Source organism: Pseudophryne corroboree, chromosome 5 (genome assembly GCF_028390025.1).
Source record: "Pseudophryne corroboree isolate aPseCor3 chromosome 5, aPseCor3.hap2, whole genome shotgun sequence".
Classification (NCBI taxonomy): domain Eukaryota; kingdom Metazoa; phylum Chordata; class Amphibia; order Anura; family Myobatrachidae; genus Pseudophryne; species Pseudophryne corroboree.
The window spans coordinates 38,985,518-39,008,255 of NC_086448.1; the positions used below are offsets into that span (position 1 = coordinate 38,985,518).

Here is a 22,738-nt window from a genome sequence, read left to right on the forward strand (position 1 = left end):
TTACGTGCGGTACAATCGTTCAGTACATAAGCACTACTTGTCATGTACTGAAAGATCAATGGAATCGGTGTTTCCGGCCGCGATTCCTTCAGCAAGAGCTTGTATGGCCTATATGGGTTCTGCACCAACACCCCAGGCGTTGTGCCTCTTGTACCTTTATAGCGGACCTCTTTGTCTATTTAACCTGTTACCTTATGACCTCCTGGTCTGTTACCTTATGGTCCGCTATACTCTAATGCTCAAATATTATTTAACCAGGGATGCCTCCCTAGCCACCGTATATGTCACTTACACGTATGTCCTTTGACGAGTACCCGACTTTCCTTTTGGTTCAACCTCTAAGTTATATAAACTTATGTGATAAAAACACACTCACTCAACACATGTACACTTTGTTTCTATATCTATTTCTGCGCAGAAATTTTCTTCAGCCCAGCTGTGTTACCAATTAGGAGCAGGATCTGTTAAACTAAATTTCAGATTTTTCCAAAAATAGATTTGCGTTATTTACCGCGTCGCGTTATCTACCGCTGTGCGTTACTTATCGCCTTTGCGTTAATTATCGCTTTGCGCTAATTATCGCTTTGCGCTAAAATCCAACTTTTCGTGACTTGAGCTACGTGGGCGTAACCGGACGCTACGTTGCGTAATGAACGCTGCGTGCGTCTGCCTTTGGATTGCGTACGCTAGTCTTTGTTAGTGACACGTGTACGCAAAACAAAGATCCACCGTAACACAATTTCTACTTTTATCAATGTAGATGATCCCTGATCATCTACCGCACACCACACTGACTGCCTTATCTCCCAGACAAGCCGTGTGTTGGTCTATACTTTAACTATTACCTCTACTATGAAATAACAGCAAATCTCTTTTAGCACTTTCTATCAACTATAAAAATTGGCAAACAGGAATAGTGATATACGAAATTTGAAAAAAGAAATGCAGATATATATGTATGCGTGCGTGTATACGCAAGACAGAAGAGAAATAAACAGTTTTAAAAGACACAAGCGTTTTGTTCTTACTTCCGGTTCCCGGATTCCTTCAGCACTCTTTGTCTAAGCGAAGCAGACGCTTATCCCGTCAGCACAGCACTGCGAGACAACCTCCCACCCTTTGCTGGGGGGATAATGTCTGCTGATCTACCTAGTGCAGATATGAGAAGGATAGGACGAGTCCCCAATTGACAATGCTAAATTCCTTTGTCGTATAAACAACCCTTTATGAAGTCTAAGAACACTGTACGCTGTTTATTTAAGAAGTACCGTACGGGTACGCTGGTTGCGTAACGATCGCTCCGCCGTAGGCGAGACGCTCAAGCGTCACGTTCGCTCACGGCCCAGCGATCACAGGACAGCACGTTAAGGGCTATGACTAGAGTAATGATTCGCTATGGCGTAGCGGACGCTCGAGACCACGAGGAGATCACCAGCGGCGCTGACGCTCACAACGCTATACCTTTATGTCTAAACCTTATACCAATGAAATACACAGAATACCTTAATGTGAATACAGGGTGTAAGTGCAACCTTGTGTAACCTGACTAACTACAAAGCTGCTTGAGCGTCACCGACGCTCAAGTGAACACTTAACACTATAGGAAATACACAGATACTGGTTTAGGGTCCAAAGCCTATTAACTGTATTATATCTAATATACTTGTAAAAGGGGATAACAGTACAAATGATACACTACAATATAACAGAGACTTCCTAACCAAAATACAATACTATCTAATACAATTCAATACTAGTCTAGGGGAGATGTGAGAGAAAAGAGAAAGGAGAGAGAGAGAGAGAAATGGAGAGAGATGAGAGAAATTGGCTCACAGTAAGACAATGATTACGGAGAGAAACTTACGCACAAAGGGTATGATCGCATGCGCCTCGATATCCAGCTCCCGGTTATCAGCAGAAAACCGTTGATGAGAGAGTGAAGTTGGATATGGTCGGCCTGCCTATTTATGCCCCTCACACAATGCAATCTCATAGTCCCTACAATCCCATTGTCCATTGGACGTCGGAATTCGGCCCTGTATCATAACAAAAGGTCATAGGTTGATTCATACAGGTGGGCTGTGACGATTTCAAACAGCTCAGGTGGGTGGGAAACTAGGTTTCCCGCCGCATACCTGAGTATGAGTAAATAATAGAAATGGACATAAACTTCTTATGTCCATAACTATTCGCACGAGCGATTAATACGCTCCAAACCAACACCGGAATATTGCTAATTAAATACTCTTCCGATGGGTACCAAACACTGCTGCATGACTCTTGTTAGACCCTTCCCACAATACAAAGAGGGATTCCTCAGCTCAGGGACATTCTATATTAACTAAACTTTCAGAAACTATCAAAGGGACCATGATCTACAAACTACATTAATTGTGAAAATATGTAACGATTGGGTCGCACGCTACGACTACATACTCTTTACCGTAAATACGCATACCGATGCGAGCGGGTGCACGCATCAGCGGGTATGCGCTATCACGGGAAAGCGCACGCATGCGCAGCACGGACCAGCATGAGGTGCAAATATGGCAGCGTGTATAGGGATATTTTTCTGACTTTGACATTACTGACAATTTGGCTGCCCCCTCCGAGAGGAGGCAGCCAGGTCAGAGCAGCAGAGGCGTGGCGATGGTGGAGGCTGACGTTTACGGGTGGGATTGGGGGCGTGGCTGCATGCTCACGTAATCATGGCTCCGCCCCCTATCTAGCAATGCCGACAATGCCGAACCGCGTCATCTGACCCCCAGACCGCCCACTTTCAACTGCGCCATTGGGGGTTGGTTAGGAGATGCGGGGGGTTGCGGGTGGTGGGCGCTCGGCCGGGAGACTTGCCCACTCTTCCGGGGGGCCGGGAGCGCCGCCACACGATTTTCGGGAGCCTCCCGGCCATTCCGGGAGAGTAGGCAAGTATGGTTTTGTATAATCTGTCACACGCGCACACGAGTGATGCCACAAATTAAACTCTGGAATATATACTGCCTTGCAAGTTGCTTTGACATATATAATTTATAATGTATTCAATGCTCTTCTGAGAACACGTCTGTGCGGAATCTCACCTTCCCCTTTGGGACCGACCAATCAGACCAGACCTGACAGTTACATCATTCAGGCGTTAACTCTGAGTGCTGGTCATAAATATTCCTAATTGCTGTATTCTCTGCACCCCTCAAATGGTAGAATATGTATTTAGGATTTATCTTTTTTATAGATGTTTTTAGTTTGATACGGTTCCAGCGAGAACCTCTTTAGTTCATAGACGGTTGGATCCGATACTTAATTAAACAAAAAGCAGAATAAAATTACAGTGGGGAACGTGTTGCGTCACCGTATTTTGGTTGCTGTATAACAGAAGCCTTGTTTAGAAGTAGATGCAATCTGTACGTGAATATTGCGAATTCATGCAAGAAAGAAAGAAATTAAACGAGCTGACTAAATAAAATATCGATAAGTTCCGCCTGAGCTTTTGGTGTAATTAGGTGTCAGAATTATGCGTTATGCAGATAAGTTAGTAAATGATCTGTGGATATTTCTTTTTTATGGCTATGTCATGCTAATGGATGAGATGTGTTTAATTGTGCAGCCTCCAGTTCCCGTGTCTTGCTATAATTAACATGAGGATATTCTCAGCGTGACTCTTACAGTCTCAGTCCCAAACCGAACGTGAATATATTATTTACGCTTAAACATTTGATTCTTTTTTTGATCTTTTCTTTGCATTTTATTAGGGGGATCCCGGACCACCAGGTCATCAGGGCCCGAGAGGGATTCGAGGACCATCTGTAAGTCTGCTGTGAATCAAGGCTGTGATAAGATTTGTAGGGACATCCATGATAGTGACCCCTAAATAATTACCAGTGTAAAAAAGCGCACTCGCTGCATGGTCAAAACCAAGAATATTTAGTCTATTACAAATACATTAGAATCTATATAATAAAACTAAACGCTGCTAAAAAGTGGGTTAACAGGCTTGCGGGCACATACGTGTCGGGCCTTATGTGTACAGCGTGGAAGCACGCCGCTCAGCTTTATCTCTTTACATAAATAAAATCTCACACGCTCTGCGCTGCTGCCGCATGTAGCACAAACACACACAACACAGTGACAGTCACCTCACACACACTCTGCACTGCTGCCGCATGTAGCACAAACACACACAACACAGTGACAGTCACCTCACACACACTCTGCACTGCTGCCGCATGTAGCACAAACACACAACACAGTGATAGTCACCTCACACACACTCTGCGCTGCTGCCGCATGTAGCACAAACACACACAACACAGTGACAGTCACCTCACACACACTCTGCGCTGCTGCCGCATGTAGCACAAACACACACAACACAGTGACAGTCACCTCACACACACTCTGCGCTGCTGCCGCATGTAGCACAAACACACAACACAGTGATAGTCACCTCACACACACTCTGCGCTGCTGCCGCATGTAGCACAAACACACACAACACAGTGACAGTCACCTCACACACACTCTGCGCTGCTGCCGCATGTAGCACAAACACACACACACAGTGATAGTCACCTCACACACACTCTGCGCTGCTGCCGCATGTAGCACAAACACACACAACACAGTGACAGTCACCTCACACACACTCTGCACTGCTGCCGCATGTAGCACAAACACACACAACACAGTGACAGTCACCTCACACACACTCTGCGCTGCTGCCGCATGTAGCACAAACACACACACACAGTGATAGTCACCTCACACACATTCTGCGCTGCTGCCGTATGTAGCACAAACACACAACACAGTGATAGTCACCTCACACACACTCTGCGCTGCTGCCGCATGTAGCACAAACACACACAACACAGTGATGGTCACCTCACACACACTCTGTGCTGCTGCCGCATGTAGCACAAACACACACAACACAGTGACAGTCACCTCACACACACTCTGCGCTGCTGCCGCATGTAGCACAAACACACACAACACAGTGACAGTCACCTCACACACACTCTGCGCTGCTGCCGCATGTAGCACAAACACACACAACACAGTGACAGTCACCTCACACACACTCTGCACTGCTGCCGCATGTAGCACAAACACACAACACAGTGATGGTCACATCACACACACTCTGCACTGCTGCCGCATGTAGCACAAACACACACACACAGTGATAGTCACCTCACACACATTCTGCGCTGCTGCCGCATGTAGCACAAACACACACACACAGTGACAGTCACCTCACACACACTCTGCACTGCTGCCGCATGTAGCACAAACACACACACACAGTGACAGTCACATCACACACACTCTGCACTGCTGCCGCATGTAGCACAAACACACACACACAGTGATAGTCACCTCACACACACTCTGCGCTGCTGCCGCATGTAGCACAAACACACACAACAGAGTGACAGTCACATCACACACACTCTGCGCTGCTGCCGCATGTAGCACAAACACACACAACACAGTTACAGTCACCTCACACACACACTGCGCTGCTGCCGCATGTAGCACAAACACACACAACACAGTGACAGTCACCTCACACACACTCTGCGCTGCTGCCGCATGTAGCACAAACACACACAACACAGTGACAGTCACCTCACACACACTCTGCACTGCTGCCGCATGTAGCACAAACACACAACACAGTGACAGTCACCTCACACACACTCTGCGCTGCTGCCGCATGTAGCACAAACACACACAACACAGTGATAGTCACCTCACACACACTCTGCGCTGCTGCTGTATGTAGCACAAACACACACAACACAGTGACAGTCACCTCACACACACTCTGCGCTGCTGCCGCATGTAGCACAAACACACACAACACAGTGATAGTCACCTCACACACACTCTGCGCTGCTGCTGTATGTAGCACAAACACACACAACACAGTGACAGTCACCTCACACACACTCTGCGCTGCTGCCGCATGTAGCACAAACACACACAACACAGTGATAGTCACCTCACACACACTCTGCGCTGCTGCCGCATGTAGCACAAACACACACAACACAGTGATAGTCACCTCACACACACTCTGCGCTGCTGCCGCATGTAGCACAAACACACAACACAGTGATGGTCACATCACACACACGCTGTGCTGCTGCCGCATGTAGCACAAACACACACAACACAGTGACAGTCACATCACACACACTCTGCACTGCTGCCGCATGTAGCACAAACACACACCACAGTGATGGTCACATCACACACACTCTGCGCTGCTGCCGCATGTAGCACAAACACACACAACACAGTGACAGTCACCTCACACACACTCTGCACTGCTGCCGCATGTAGCACAAACACACAACACAGTGATAGTCACCTCACACACACTCTGCGCTGCTGCCGCATGTAGCACAAACACACACAACACAGTGACAGTCACCTCACACACACTCTGCGCTGCTGCCGCATGTAGCACAAACACACACACACAGTGATAGTCACCTCACACACACTCTGCGCTGCTGCCGCATGTAGCACAAACACACACAACACAGTGACAGTCACCTCACACACACTCTGCACTGCTGCCGCATGTAGCACAAACACACACAACACAGTGACAGTCACCTCACACACACTCTGCACTGCTGCCGCATGTAGCACAAACACACAACACAGTGATAGTCACCTCACACACACTCTGCGCTGCTGCCGCATGTAGCACAAACACACACAACACAGTGACAGTCACCTCACACACACTCTGCGCTGCTGCCGCATGTAGCACAAACACACACAACACAGTGATAGTCACATCACACACACTCTGCGCTGCTGCCGCATGTAGCACAAACACACACAACACAGTGATAGTCACCTCACACACACTCTGCGCTGCTGCCGCATGTAGCACAAACACACACAACACAGTGATAGTCACCTCACACACACTCTGCGCTGCTGCCGCATGTAGCACAAACACACACACACACACAGTGATAGTCACCTCACACACACTCTGCGCTGCTGCCGCATGTAGCACAAACACACACAACAGAGTGATAGTCACCTCACACACACTCTGCGCTGCTGCCGCATGTAGCACAAACACACACAACAGAGTGATAGTCACCTCACACACACACTGCGCTGCTGCCGCATGTAGCACAAACACACACACACAGTGATAGTCACCTCACACACACTCTGCGCTGCTGCCGCATGTAGCACAAACACACACAACACAGTGACAGTCACCTCACACACACTCTGCGCTGCTGCCGCATGTAGCACAAACACACAACACAGTGACAGTCACCTCACACACACTCTGCGCTGCTGCCGCATGTAGCACAAACACACACACACAGTGATAGTCACCTCACACACATTCTGCGCTGCTGCCGCATGTAGCACAAACACACACAACACAGTGATAGTCACCTCACACACACTCTGCGCTGCTGCCGCATGTAGCACAAACACACAACACAGTGATAGTCACCTCACACACATTCTGCGCTGCTGCCGCATGTAGCACAAACACACACAACACAGTGATAGTCACCTCACACACACTCTGCGCTGCTGCCGCATGTAGCACAAACACACAACACAGTGACAGTCACCTCACACACACTCTGCACTGCTGCCGCATGTAGCACAAACACACACAACACAGTGATAGTCACATCACACACACTCTGCGCTGCTGCCGCATGTAGCACAAACACACACAACACAGTGATAGTCACCTCACACACACTCTGCGCTGCTGCCGCATGTAGCACAAACACACACAACACAGTGACAGTCACCTCACACACACACTGCGCTGCTGCCGCATGTAGCACAAACACACACAACACAGTGACAGTCACCTCACACACACTCTGCGCTGCTGCCGCATGTAGCACAAACACACACAACACAGTGACAGTCACCTCACACACACTCTGCGCTGCTGCCGCATGTAGCACAAACACACACAACACAGTGACAGTCACCTCACACACACTCTGCGCTGCTGCCGCATGTAGCACAAACACACACAACACAGTGACAGTCACCTCACACACACTCTGCGCTGCTGCCGCATGTAGCACAAACACACACAACACAGTGACAGTCACCTCACACACACACTGCGCTGCTGCCGCATGTAGCACAAACACACACAACAGAGTGATAGTCACCTCACACACACACTGCGCTGCTGCCGCATGTAGCACAAACACACACAACACAGTGACAGTCACCTCACACACACTCTGCGCTGCTGCCGCATGTAGCACAAACACACACAACACAGTGATAGTCACCTCACACACACTCTGCGCTGCTGCCGCATGTAGCACAAACACACAACACAGTGACAGTCACCTCACACACACTCTGCGCTACTGCCGCATGTAGCACAAACACACACAACACAGTGACAGTCACCTCACACACACACTGCGCTGCTGCCGCATGTAGCACAAACACACACAACACAGTGATAGTCACCTCACACACACTCTGTGCTGCTGCCGCATGTAGCACAAACACACAACACAGTGACAGTCACCTCACACACACTCTGCGCTGCTGCCGCATGTAGCACAAACACACACAACACAGTGACAGTCACCTCACACACACACTGCGCTGCTGCCGCATGTAGCACAAACACACACAACACAGTGACAGTCACCTCACACACACTCTGCGCTGCTGCCGCATGTAGCACAAACACACACAACACAGTGACAGTCACCTCACACACACTCTGCGCTGCTGCCGCATGTAGCACAAACACACACAACACAGTGATAGTCACCTCACACACACTCTGCGCTGCTGCCGCATGTAGCACAAACACACAACACAGTGATGGTCACATCACACACACGCTGTGCTGCTGCCGCATGTAGCACAAACACACACAACACAGTGATAGTCACCTCACACACACTCTGCACTGCTGCCACATGTAGCACAAACACACACAACACAGTGATAGTCACCGTTATTAATAACTCTCGTTCTTGCTTAGCTCCATGGACGATTCCGGCAAAGTTTAGGGTTACCGGACCGGCCGTATAAATCCAGACACATGAATAACATGTGCTGCCGTTAGTTACTGCAGTTATTACTCTTCAGGCAGGTGTGGTATATTATGTTGACCGCATAATACCAACAAGTTGTGAATGTCGACATTTCAGATGTCACCACTGACATATTGTCGACATTGCCAGAATGTTGTTATGAATATTGACAATTGGAATATCACTGTAACCCTAATTGCAGCCTATCCGTAACCCTAATTACTGCATATCCCTAATTGAAGCCTATCCGTAGCCCTAATTGCAACCTATCCGTAATTGCAGCCTATCCGTAGCCCTAATTGCAGCCTATCCCTAATTGCAGCCTATCCCTAATTGAAGCCTATCCGTAACCCTAATTGCAGCCTATCCCTAATTGCAGCCTATCCGTAACCCTAATTGCAGCCTATCCCTAATTGCAGCCTATCCGTAACCCTAATTGCAGCCTATCCCTAATTGCAGCTTTTCCGTAACCCTAATTACAGAATATCCCTAATAAGTACAGCCTATCCCTTTTTGCAGCCTAACCCTAATTACAGCCTAACCATAACCCTAACATCATGTGTCGATATTCTAGCTATTGATATTTACAATATCATCATTCTGGCAATGTGAAAGTTAATATTCTGACCATGTCGACTTTATTGTGTCGACATTCTGCCAATTGACCGTATGTAAACTCCTTGCAGCTCAGCCAAAGTAAACTCGCATGTGTCTGGTTGTATGAGGCTAATATGCTAACTCCAGGTGAGTTTCCCTAATGAAGTCAGCACTAATTATTTCTAGGCCCCTGTGTAGGGTGGATGAGACGGATGGTAATGAGAGACCTGTGTCTTTACAATCGGTCTGGTGAATATGATATATTAAGTTGCAAAAAAAAAAATTATCTGTAAGGGAGGAATCTTGGCCCTGGTATAAGACACGTACACGCCGAGCATTTATCATACTCTGCATCACCGTGCATTTCCTATCATCAGCATCAGCCAGGAAATCCGAGGTGACGCGACCTTTCCAGTGACTCATCTGCGCTAGACTCAACTGATCCCAAAAGTCTCATCTGTTATGACGCATTGCTCTCTTCTTCCATTGTAAAGGTCTGCCGCTGGGTGCCCTTCATTCTGATAACTGCTATCTCTGCTGTTTATTTTATTAGGGTAAGAACGGGCACGTCGGCCCCCCAGGGAACATAGGGGCCCCTGGTGTGATGGTGAGTGCAACAAAATGTAACATCACGGCTTGTAGATCCTTATTGTGTAACGTAGGCTGGACGTGAAAGCATTTTAAAAAGCCGGTCAGTAGAAATGTATTGGACAGAGCAAATATTAGCAAAAGGTTTCTCCACATTACAAGCTTTCGTAAAAAAAATTATTATATATATATATATATATATATATATATATATATATATAGTACTGCGCAAATTTTTAAGGCAAGTGTGGAAAAAATGTTGCAAATTAAGAATGCGTTCAAAAATAGAAGTATTCATTTATTTTTATTAATTAACAAAATGCAAACTGAATGAACAGAAGAGAAATCTAAATCAATATTTGGTGTGACTTCCCTTTACCTTCTAAACAGCATCAGTTCTCCTAGGTACACTTGCACACAGGTTTTGAAGGAACTCCGCAGTAAGGATCTTCCAAACATAACCACAGATCTTCTGTGGATGCAGCTTGCTCAAATCCTTCTGTCTCTTCATGTAATCCCAGACAGACTCAATGATGTTGAGATCAGGGCTCTGTTGGGGCCATATCATCACTTCCAGGACTCCTTGTTCTTCTTTACTCTGACTATAGTTCTTATTGACATTGACACTGCACACCCTACATCCATTATCAATACCCCACTGGTATTAGCGCAGAGATAAGTGAATTCTGCATACATTTGCCCATGTACTTATATATGTGTGGCCGCCCATCAAATGACAAATCATATCCAACCTTACTATGAACGGAGCAGGGGGCTGGGGACCAGAGGCATTAAGTGGCATCGGAGGTGAGTGGGTAGGGTAGGGGAGTGGGCTGAATAAATGTAGTTCTGTTACACACGTGTCCTCATACACCTAGCGTCTTTTCGCCATTGGTCACAAGATGTGCAGTGATTTAGATGCTCCTCTGTAGGTAGCGAATGGTACTTTTTCCTAAATATTGCGTCTTAGTCGCATTATAGCCATATACAGTACAGTGTACCGGGGACGCTACTGTAGCTTACATATATAAGGAAGAGAAAAGGATATTAGACATCACAAAGGAGTTCCGTGCACCTACTGGGGCAGATGTACTAACCTGGAGAAGTCATAAGGAAGTGATTAACCAGTGATAAATTCAAGGTGATAAACACACCAGCCAATCAGCTCCTATATGTAAATTAACAGTTAGAAGTTGATTGGCTGGTGCATTATCACCTTGCACTTAACACTTCTTTATCACTGGTTTATTACTTCCTTATGACTTCTACAGGTTAATGCATCTACCCCACTGTATGAAAATACAAGGCTACAGATCAGGGTCTCATTTATCAATGAGTGATCACTTTCACTGGGGCAGATGTATTAACCTGGAGAAGGCATAAGGAAGTGATAAACCAGTGATATGTGCAAGGTGATAAAAGCACCAGCCAATCAGCTCCAATATGTAAATTAACAGTTAGGATCTGATTGGCTGGTGCCTTTATCACCTTGCACATATCACTGGTTTATCACTTCTTTATGCCTTCTCCAGGTTAATACATCTGCCCCTCAGTCTGTAACATGGCAGTTAGGAGCTGATTGGCTGGAGCAATTTATCCCTCCCAGTGAAATGTATCACTCATTGATAAATGAGCCTACTGGTATCTTTCTATTTCCGCTCTCTATACTATATATACAATAATTGTTACACTTTGCTCCATATTTCTGCAATTTAGGGTTCTAAAGGAAGCAAAGGCGATGCCGGAAGTGTCGGAATGCCCGGGTTTCAGGGACAGAAAGGACCACCGGTAAGTACATACAGTAAGTCCAGTAATTCTGTACAGAGTAGATATGTAGTGGTAGTTTGGTTGTATCATGTTCTCATGTGTAGAATAGATATTACCTTAATGTCCTGTTTCTCTGGCTGCAATGTTCCTCCTGTCTGTGGAGTGTAATTATCCGCTCATAGCTCCCAGCGCCGGAGCTCAGACACCTCCTCAGTCATCAGACAGCCAGCAGCAGCGGCCAGCGCTCACTGCATTGATTGGTGCCTCTGTGTAATCTCTAGCAGAGCAAATAAACTCCAATTCTGGATTAATACATAGCTGGACAGATCATTATGTAAGCGGCAGCAGTCTACAGAGCCTACTGATGAAAGCAGCTATACATACACATAAGAGTCAGGTTTAAGACGCGCATGCAGCAGCGATTGACGGTCGCCCCTCTGCGACTTTATACAGATGGTGAATGTGCAGGGACTGAGATTCCCATGCACGCTGTAATACTGATTGGGACATCCTTATACTCCACCATCGGTCTCACCATCGAAGCATCAGCTCTATGGCAGGTGTAGTGTCCCCATCTAACTGTGGCTTCCTGCATCTGTGAGTGCAGCTGCTTGCATTGACACGCAGAGCCGGCCCTAACCAATATGATGCCCTAGGCAAGATTTTGGCAGGTGCCCCCTAGCACCACCGCTGGTTCCATCTCTGGCCCTGCACCCCTTTCCCAGCACCATCACCCCTTACCCCTCATTTTGGTGCTCCTACCCCCTATATTTTAAATAGGAACAGTGCACTCATTAGGTGCACAGCTCAAAAAGGGGCGTGTTCTTGCTGGGAAGGGGCATGGCCACACAATAGTGACCCCAATTCCAATTACGCCACACAGTACTGCAACTTTATTCACATTTTATCATGCAATAGTGTCCCTAATTCACGTTACATCCCACAGTAGTACCAATTTGCCTTATATACTTTACTCTTCACAGTAGTGTCCCTTATTCACATTACATCACACTGAATTGCTCCTTATTCACATTACACAACGCCATATTGCTCTTTATTCACATTAGACCACACAGTAGTGTCCTTTCTATATGTTACACCACACAGTAGTACCAATTTACCTTATATACTTTACTCTTCACAGTAGTGTCCCTTATTCACCTTACATCACACTGAATTGCTCCTTATTCACATTACACCACACCATATTGCTCTTTATTCACATTAGACCACACAGTAGTGCCCTTTCTATACATTACGCCACACAGTAGAGGACCTTATACACATAATGCCACACATTAGTAATGCATTTATACACATAATACCACACAGTAATGCCCCTTACACATATGACACACATTATTAATGTCCTTATAAACCTAATACACATTATGCCAACCTTTATTAATGCCCTTATACACATAATGCCCCTTACACATATGCCGAACACTACTGCACAACCAACCCACCCGCACACAGCACTCACATGGCCATTAGCACTGTGACCTCTGCCTCTGCTTGGAGACAGATGTATCCTTATACATCTTGCCTCAATGCACCATGCAGCAATAGATGCCTGGCATGAGTCAGCTGGCAGCTCTGCTAACGTTGGGCGCCTTTTTTGACAAAACTGCATCTTATTTGCATTACTATGTGACTACGATGCACAAGCAGTTTCTGCTGATTAAAATGATATGCGGCATGCCTATATTCTGTGTGCGACTGTAGCTGTATCTGCATACGAAATGCTATGTTACAGTGATTTTCAGGAATACACTGTGACGTAGCATTTCGTATGAAGATACAGCCGCAGTCACACATAGAATATAGGCATGCCGCATATCATTTTAATCAGCAGAAGCTGCTTGTGCCCCTAGTCATACCAAATGCCCTAGGCATTTGCCTAGTTTGCCTATGCCTAGGGCCGGCTCTGTTGACACGCCTCTGTCAGAGTGTAAATGTAACAGGTGGGGTTTATATAAAACAGGCTAAAAGCCCAAAGCCATCCAAAATGAAACATTAAGTAAAATAAAATGTATACCTGCTGGAGCTTGGTGAGTTTGGCGAGTCTCCCAGTAAAGGGGGGTACACACGGAGAGATCCGTGCTTAAAATCTAAGCAATCTTGCTAGATTGCTTAGATTTTAAGCACGGATCTGCCGTGTGTATGCCCTCCAGCGATAGCGATGCGCGGTCACGCGCATCGCTATCGCCGGTGCTAGATTGAGCTGCATGCAGGCTCAATCTAGCGGGTCGCTCACTTCACCGTTGTGTGAAGTGAGCGGCCCCCCGTCGGCTTTCCCCCTCGCTCAGCACATCGTGCTGTGCTGAGCGGGGTGAGAGATGTGTGCTGAGCGGTCTGTGTTAAGATCGCTCAGCACACATCTCTCCCGTGAGTACCCCCCTTAAGTGTAAAAGTCCCAGCATGAACTCCTCCCTCCTTTTTCCTGTGGACCTTGCTCAAGGTTGTCAAAGCCCAGCACCCATGAACTTCTTTCTGACAACTTATAAAAGGCCCACCCCAAGAGGGGCGAGCTTACCCTGATCAGACCGCTAAATGCACAGAGGTACATTTCCGTATCCTTTGGCCATAATTTTAATTAATACACCTACAGTAATAACTAGAGATGTGCGAGTTCAGATTAATTTGTTTCTATTCGCCAAACTAGCCCAAGTTCAGATTTATCCGGACTAAACTTACTGATTTATCTTATTGGCTCTTCAAAAAACATGACAGCCGATAGCCAATAAGATGCCACTTTTGAGATTCGAGTATATCCGAACCCGCACATCTCTACTAATAGCACAGTAAGTTTTCTGGTTACTTGCTGCTGTATATAGAGTCTTCCTTGTTCTGACCCTGTATAAATAATATCATTCTACAGAGTCTAAGCTTGCAAGCAGGGCCCTCCTACCTCTATGACTGTCTGTTATTATCCAGTTTTGTTTTATCACTGTTGTTTCCAATTGTAAAGCGCAACGGAATTTCCTGCTCTATATAAGAAACTGTTAATAAAAATAGCGAATCGAATCACTGGCGAGTAGATCTGTAGATGGCGCAAAATAAAATGAACACATCTGGGATAACTATTGCTGCATCCATATAATTTCTCTTTAGTTTTCACTGTTGCTCCATCCATTATCCCTTATTTGGTATGTATGGTAGCAGCTTTATTCTGAAACAGCTGATAGGGAAAAAGTTTTTATTGATTTTTATCCTTTTCTTAAATTACTTAAATTGGAATTATAAAATGCTATTTTAATATATAATAGCAATGAGATACTGTATGGGATAATTCACCTAATCGTGTTACAATAGGTTTTCTAAAAAATAATTGCCCTGATACACTTCACTCCCAGACGCATATTACCCTGTTCCTGTTGGCAGCCTTTGGGTGTGGTGCAACAAATAAACACACTGATACAATTATACTGCACAATATAATACACTACTGTGCGACTCTACTGTAGATTTTGAAAAATGTTTGAAATCAAATAAAACTGTCACAAGAATCCAAAAATGAAACCAATGTTACTATTATGCTCATCCTTAACCCAATATAGAACAAATGTTTTTGTTTTTTAAGGGACTACCTGGGGATACCGGTTCACCTGGGAAAGAGGTAATTTATTTTATTTCTTTTTATATTAGCACTTATTAAAAGCAGTAACATAACACTGCAATCTATGCATTCAGTTTATAAATGTACAGGTTAACGTAAAAGGATGATGTCATGGAAGATTTGACCCAGTTTTCCCTTTAGTTCCATTATACTGAAGTGATTCTGCTTTGCTATATGTCCTATTATTCCCCAACATCAGCTGTATGGAATGGCCATAAGACTTAACTAAATGATCTGTAATTAGTCACTAATTAGCGGGCACAGGGATCTGTACGCTGGGTACTGTAGGCTTAGTCACAGTAATGGAGTGATTGGAACAAGGTTGGAACCTAGGAGGTGATTCAGACCCCATCGCTGCTGTGCATTTTCACACAGCGGGCGATCAGCAATAGACTGCGCATGCGTATGCACCGCAAGGCGCACGCGCGTCAGCAAACAAAAGGCATCGCCGGTCAGCGACAGGCTCGTGCGAAAAATGCAATCGCACAGCCATTTGCAAGCTGACTGACAGGAAGAAGCTGTTTGTGGGTGGTAACTGACCGTTTTCTGGGAGTGTCAGAGAAAATGCAGGCGTGTCCAAGCGATTTTCAGGGGCGGATGTGTGACGTCAGCTCCGGCCCCGATCAGCCCGATCTCATCACACTGGAGGAGTAAGTCCTGGGCTGCGCACAGACTGCACAGTGGAAAAATCCTTCGCTGGTGAATGAGGTGTGAACGGAATTGGCACTGTCCGCTGTCTGAGGGAGGTTTAGCAGCTCGGCGTACATATGCCATCGCACACTTGCACGGCGAATGTACACTCCCCTTGGGCGGGGACTATCTGAACGCAGCACAACAATTTTAGCAGCCCAGCGCTCAGGTCTGAATCAGCCCCCTAATTACTGCATTAGGATTTTGCAGCAATACTGTAGCATTTTATTTATTAGTATTGTATACCCGCCATTTGCCAGGATAAAACTAAACTTTGCATCACAAATAATAAATGTTTTCATTTCTGTTTTGTCTGTAGGGCGCTCTGGGGAAGCCGGGTGATCAGGGACCTAAAGGCGCTCAAGTATGTTATGTTTACTACACAGTTTCCTAAGATGCATTTATTATTGCGCTGTACGGTGTGTTCTTATATACTGTAGGGTATATACTGTAGGCGGATGTGCTGTACACAGATTTTCAGCCTGTGTCATTACTGAATATGTAATTCAGGCCATACACAGCTAAAGCACCACTGACTCCTGGGACGTGGGATCATCCCTGTTTCCCCACCCACGAGCGTCACCTAATTGCCTTTATTTCATTACAGTCTGTACTATTGTTTTGCAGTATATATTTCTGTGCTGTAATTGTGTCAAATAAAAGGTTTTCGCTGATGTGCTGAATCGTTACTGACAGGGCGATCCAGGTAACAAGGGCGACAAAGGCATGCAGGGAGAGAAAGGGCAGCCTGGAAAACCCGGAACCCCCGGACACAAGGGCCACACCGGCTTAATGGGCCCCGCTGGACCTCCTGGAGAGCGGGGAGAATTGGGACATCCTGGCCCACCCGGAGTTCCAGGACTGACCGGCCCAAGGGTAATACATGTTCATATCATCTCACTTGATAGATTGTGTACATAACATATATATATATATATATATATATATATATATATATATATAATTCCTAGTTTTTGTCATGTGTGTATAGCTGCTCGTCCTTTCCTAATGCAGGGAATTGTGCTGAAGGTTTTGCTGCATCATTACAGTGACATTTGGTGACAACGTGCCATATGAAATGTCAAACCTTAAAATGACAGAGTTGCAGCTTGGAGTTTAGGAGCCTTTAATGGCCGTTTTACAGGCAGACAAGTGGAAGCCAAAATGATGTAACCACTTCCCTTTCCTGCCAGATTTATATAAGTATCATCACATTGTTGTACAGTGTGTGTGTAGCATTTTCTGCATCTGATACCTGGCTGTGCTGTTGCACAACATAGTAGATAAGAGTTGTTTATACACTTTCATTTTTTATTTTACTTTATCCATAAATATGTTTCAACTAAGGACTGTAAGTTATGGTCTATCACTATAACACATACCATGATGTGATAGCCATTAATGTCTTAACCCATTAGCCCTCTCTTCGCAATGCTATGTCATCGGGAACAAATCTGTGCCGCCAAATGGCTAATTAATTTGTGAATTTTTCCCAATTCACCAAAACTTGAAGTCACAACTGGATAATTAGGGCACCTAGTCCCCTATTAGAGAGCATCAGTGACCATTAATTGTCTATTACTGAAACGGGATGCATTTGGCATCCCAACAGACAGGACACCAACAGGGCCGGCAACATATCTATATCTCTATATATGTCATCCTTAGGATCAGTTATATGGTGGGGGGCAGGATTTGCTTCTGTTTGTGTACGTATTTATGATGGGCTGCCACCAGCACTGGTTTTGCCTATAATATTGACTATAAATAATTTGAATTGGTCCTGGGCCACCAATCCAAGGCACCCCTGTAAGTGTTCTGAGGTACCCCAGGGTGCCACAGCACACAGTTTGAGAACCACTGGTCTAGTGTGTAACCAGCATAATTATTGCAGCTGGTCTGTGGGTTACAGCTCCCAGGTCCACTTCTGCAAAAAAATGCAACAATGTATTCTTAGTGACAAGATGCAGAGATTAACCCTTTCTGTGACTGCTGCACAGGGACCACACAACCTCTATTCATAGGGCTGAATTCAATTAGGGGAGAGGTTCTCGCTCTGCAAAGAAGTGCAAGTATATACCGCACTTATGGTACCATTGGATTCCCAGATATTTTCTTGCAATACACTATATACATAGAAACATAGAATTTGACTGCAGGCATTAGGGTTAGTTTAAGGGGCTGGGTTAGGGTCAGGGCCAGCAACAGAAATCTTGGGGCCCAGTAGACTGATATATCTGGGGCCCCTTCAACCCCCCTTAATTTGGCAGAGGGGATCTTAAAAAAAAAATAGAGCCTTTGACTAAGACAGTGAGCCCGGCAGGTGCTTTTCCTGCTGGGCTACTTGGCTCTTCGGAGACTGTGGCAGGGACATACAGAAGAGCGCCAGCACAGCGACATGTATACCGATGGCAATACTGCATGGACCTCAGGGACTGGACAAAGTGATGGGGTAAAAGGAGGGGGGAGGGTTTAGAGGGCCTGTTAATTGTATTCCTACTTAAAATGAGCAGTTGGAGCAAACACTTTAAAAAGCAATATTAGCACTGTGGCCCTGTTATTTGTGTCTCTGATCCTTGGGGCACCCCTGGACCTCGGGTCCCTGCACAAGTATCCCCTTTGTCTCCCCCTGTTGGCGGGCCTGGACACCAGCACCCGACATCCTGAAGGTAAGTATGAAGGCTTGCAGTTTGGCATTAGAGGGGGTTAGGGTTGGACACTACGGGGGTGGTTAGCCGTAGTCGTCACCCACCAAAATGAAGCCCTAGCACCCACCCCTAGATTTAGCCCTAGCCACACCAAGGGGAACTTAGGGTGGGGGTTAGGGTACTGAACCCCCAAACATGTTGACATTATAACATTTGGGATCATGTGACCGCCGGCATCCCAAACGCCGGCATACTGTATCACACCCCTGTACTGACATGTATGGTTGCCATCCCTCTCTTCCCCCTGTCGGATTCCAACAAGCAGGAAGACGACAGCCTGGGGTTCCCCTGCGGTAATATATAGATTATATTATAAAGCATCCGCAGACTTATCAGCTCAGCAAGCTTCAGTCTTCTCCCCAACTTCCCCAGAGCCTACCAGCTCTGCACACAAAACCACACTGGGCTGTGGATGCTGGGGCAGTTAATACGACTGGTACCCCCCCATGGAGAGACAACTTTGCCATCTCAGTGATAACCGTATAATGGACATGGGTTCCATAGACCTTCTTAGAATATGTTATAGAATATGCAGAATGTCTAAGTAATATACAGTATAGACAGCGAAAGAATATAATAATCCCATCTGCGGCTCACACACAGTAATGCTATATTGCCTGGCTTTATGCTAGATGCTATGTACTAATTACTGTCTAAAGAGGGATCCAAACTACTATTATCTCTCCTTGTGACACCAACGTGCAGCTTAGTAGTAACCTAAGGATTACAGGTATAATGAGAACTAATGAAACCAGAATGTCAATGTAAATTCTTATCTTTCTGTGCAGGGAGAAGCGCCATCCATTGAGACTCTGCGGAGACTAATTCAAGAAGAGCTGGGAAAACAACTTGATTGTAAGACATACAGAACTGAGTGATACTCTGTAACTACACATAAAGTATCTGTTACCATTGGGTTGGGGCATCTGTGTACTCAGATCATAATGTGTGGTAACTGGGCAACCATGTGTAGTTGATTTGAAATAATGTATTTTACAAATGCATTTATTGTGATTTTTTTTTTTGTCCGCACTTTAACGGAAATGCTGGTACAAAGCTCTTCGCTTGTGCACTGGCGCCGAGAGGAGGAGAGGGGTACCACCGCACCTTCTCACCGCCCCCCCCCTCCTAAGTATACTTACATTGATGAGGGAAGCGAGTTTGTTCCGCTCTGCAATGCCATCTGCCCACTGATAACTACAGGATGATGTCACTGCACTGTGCCAGAGTCTTTGCTCTCTAGTGCACTTGCGCCATCTTCCCGAATATCACTGGGAAGAAGGCATCGGCCGAGGAAGAGGGACCCGCTTCCCGGATTAAGGTAAGAGGCTTTTGTGCTATCCCCTCCCCAGCGCCCCCCACCCGATCTGGCGCCCCCTGTATTTTCTTATAGGAAACGTTGACATGCCCCAATTTGGCAACGCCCCCATGCTGTAGCGGAGCCCGGTGCTGCTCTTTATGGCCCTGTATACATCTGTGAGTCAGAATGTGTAGGGACTGAGATGCTCACTGCCAGCATATGTAGGTGCTGAAATACCGATTGGTGCGTCTTTACCAAGACATTTCTGATATCGCGTGTTACGCTATGCAAGTATGTGGGAGGTTTTAGCAATTTTCATGCAGGAATCACCACAACAGGCTCTAGGTTTCCTTTGTAATATTTGATGCAATAAATGATATTAAATATTGTAACTTTTCAGAAACCTCCTGGTTATACATTAACATTGTTTATAACCTACATCCTTGTGAGCTGGAGATTTCAAGAGACACGTACTGTATGGATTGGTTTGAAAAGATAGTAGCCTGAGCTCTCAAACTCATAATTACTATGATAGCACCTGGCGTGTAGCCCGGACTATGGTTCATCTTGTGGACTCAATTTTGAGGCGCCCAACAAATCACTTACCCTGTCCTGCTGACGATTAGCTGATGATGTTGTTTTTTGAGCAATGATTGCAGATCCTCTCTATATAATTGGATGAGCTTATTGAGTGAGCCTATCAACCCTTCCATCCTGGACCTCTTTAAGTAATATTGTATTTACATTATATAAGGGGTATGGAGAACAAGTTAGAGAACTACTGTAACATTATGTTGTCTTATTTCTTCCCCAGCCAAATTATCCTACCTCATATCTCAGATGCAGCCGGCACACATCAAATCCGAACAGGGCAGGCCAGGGCTACCAGGTACCCCTGGGAAGGATGGGACTAATGGTAGACCAGGCCCAGCAGGAGAACCAGGACTGCCTGGACGAACGGGACAGGAAGGACCTATAGGACCCATGGGCCCAAAAGGTCAGTATATTCAGATATCTATACAAGATTGTGGGTTCCTTCCTAATATTATTGGCAACAGGGTTTTACAGCACATACTATGGCATAGAGTGCACTTCCCTACCTACATCTGAAATTAGGTATAACATTTCCAGCATAGAGTCCCATCCACAGAGCTCTGGTGGCATCTAAGGAACAGGACAGTAACCCCTATCTTCTCCATAAGGTAGTTCAGGAGATGATACGGTGATGAAAACAATTGGTATAGACTAGTATATACACTGTACTGTACTATTCAAAATTACAACATGACTAAATGTAGAGTACAGATGGCGCCCTGCTCATCTATCCCTTTAATAGGATAAGCCAGTGCTGAAATCCTAGCGTGAGATCAGGTCTGGATGACCCCCTTAATCCCCTGCTGTAATGACTTAATCCCCTGATGTATTGTTCTCTCTGTATTGTATTGCAGCAAAGAACAATAGATGAGAGGCTTATGCTAATAAGCCTTGGTGCACCTAGGTGCAGCAGAGAAGCCTAGATGGACGTAGCTCCATCTGTACATACAAATAAATATGCTTTTTCTTCCCATAGCTGCATATTTGTTATATACTGTGTATGTGTATATATATATATATATATATATAAACATACACTCACACACCTTTATACATACAAATCCCCATGTTAAACATATTAGTTTAAATTATTATTATTTTGAAAATATAATTGATTAAAAGAAGTACTTGTAGCTTATAGGGGATCCTTCATGTCGCTCGGCCGGGTAATCTATATGAATATTTGGTAATGTTTAGTTGCTCTGTAATGTTGATGTATTTTACAGGCGAGAGGGGATCCAAAGGAGACCGAGGGGAACGCGGAGTTGGCATGAGGGGTGAAATTGGCCCACCGGGAATTCCAGGTATTCACCATGGCTTATGGTCTTTTAGTCCTTGCGTATGTATTCAGGTTTATGTAATAAAAATATACCAGGGGTCTAAGTTGTAAGATAACTGACAATGCCCCCATACATGAGTACATTGATGGGGGTTACTGTAGGTATGAATGCAGAACTGCTCGTTTCAGTATCTATTCTCACTAACAACCTGATGAGGTATGACGTGGCGGTGTGGCCCTGGAATATGCAGACAGGGCTCTTTTAAGGGCCACGTATGCCTGGGGCTGAAAATGACCTATATTGAGAAGGGGAGGAGCTGGGACCAGTGCTGTGTGAGTGTTGCCAGAGTGATGTGGGTGTGGCCAGTGCTGAGTAGGTGTGGCAAGAGTCATGTGGATTTGTACAGTCCATACAGACCCCATTCAGCCCCGCTGTCTCCCTATATGCTGTATATAACAGAAACATAGCAGAATTTTGTGGGAGAATACTAGAATTACCTATAC

The 22,738-nt window shown here is 45.6% G+C and overlaps 1 protein-coding gene across 1 annotated transcript in view; it reads left to right on the plus strand.

Moving 5' to 3' along the window:
- The window catches only part of COL22A1 (collagen type XXII alpha 1 chain), a 381,368-nt gene that overhangs the window by 354,032 nt on the left and 4,598 nt on the right, over window positions 1-22,738 (plus strand). Inside the window, exons 44-52 of the mRNA XM_063925140.1 lie at window positions 3,747-3,800; window positions 10,240-10,293; window positions 11,991-12,062; window positions 15,628-15,663; window positions 16,673-16,717; window positions 17,050-17,229; window positions 19,850-19,916; window positions 21,176-21,358; window positions 22,182-22,259. Coding sequence (XP_063781210.1) covers window positions 3,747-3,800; window positions 10,240-10,293; window positions 11,991-12,062; window positions 15,628-15,663; window positions 16,673-16,717; window positions 17,050-17,229; window positions 19,850-19,916; window positions 21,176-21,358; window positions 22,182-22,259 — 769 coding nt within the window. The remainder of the gene's footprint in view (window positions 1-3,746; window positions 3,801-10,239; window positions 10,294-11,990; window positions 12,063-15,627; window positions 15,664-16,672; window positions 16,718-17,049; window positions 17,230-19,849; window positions 19,917-21,175; window positions 21,359-22,181; window positions 22,260-22,738) is intronic.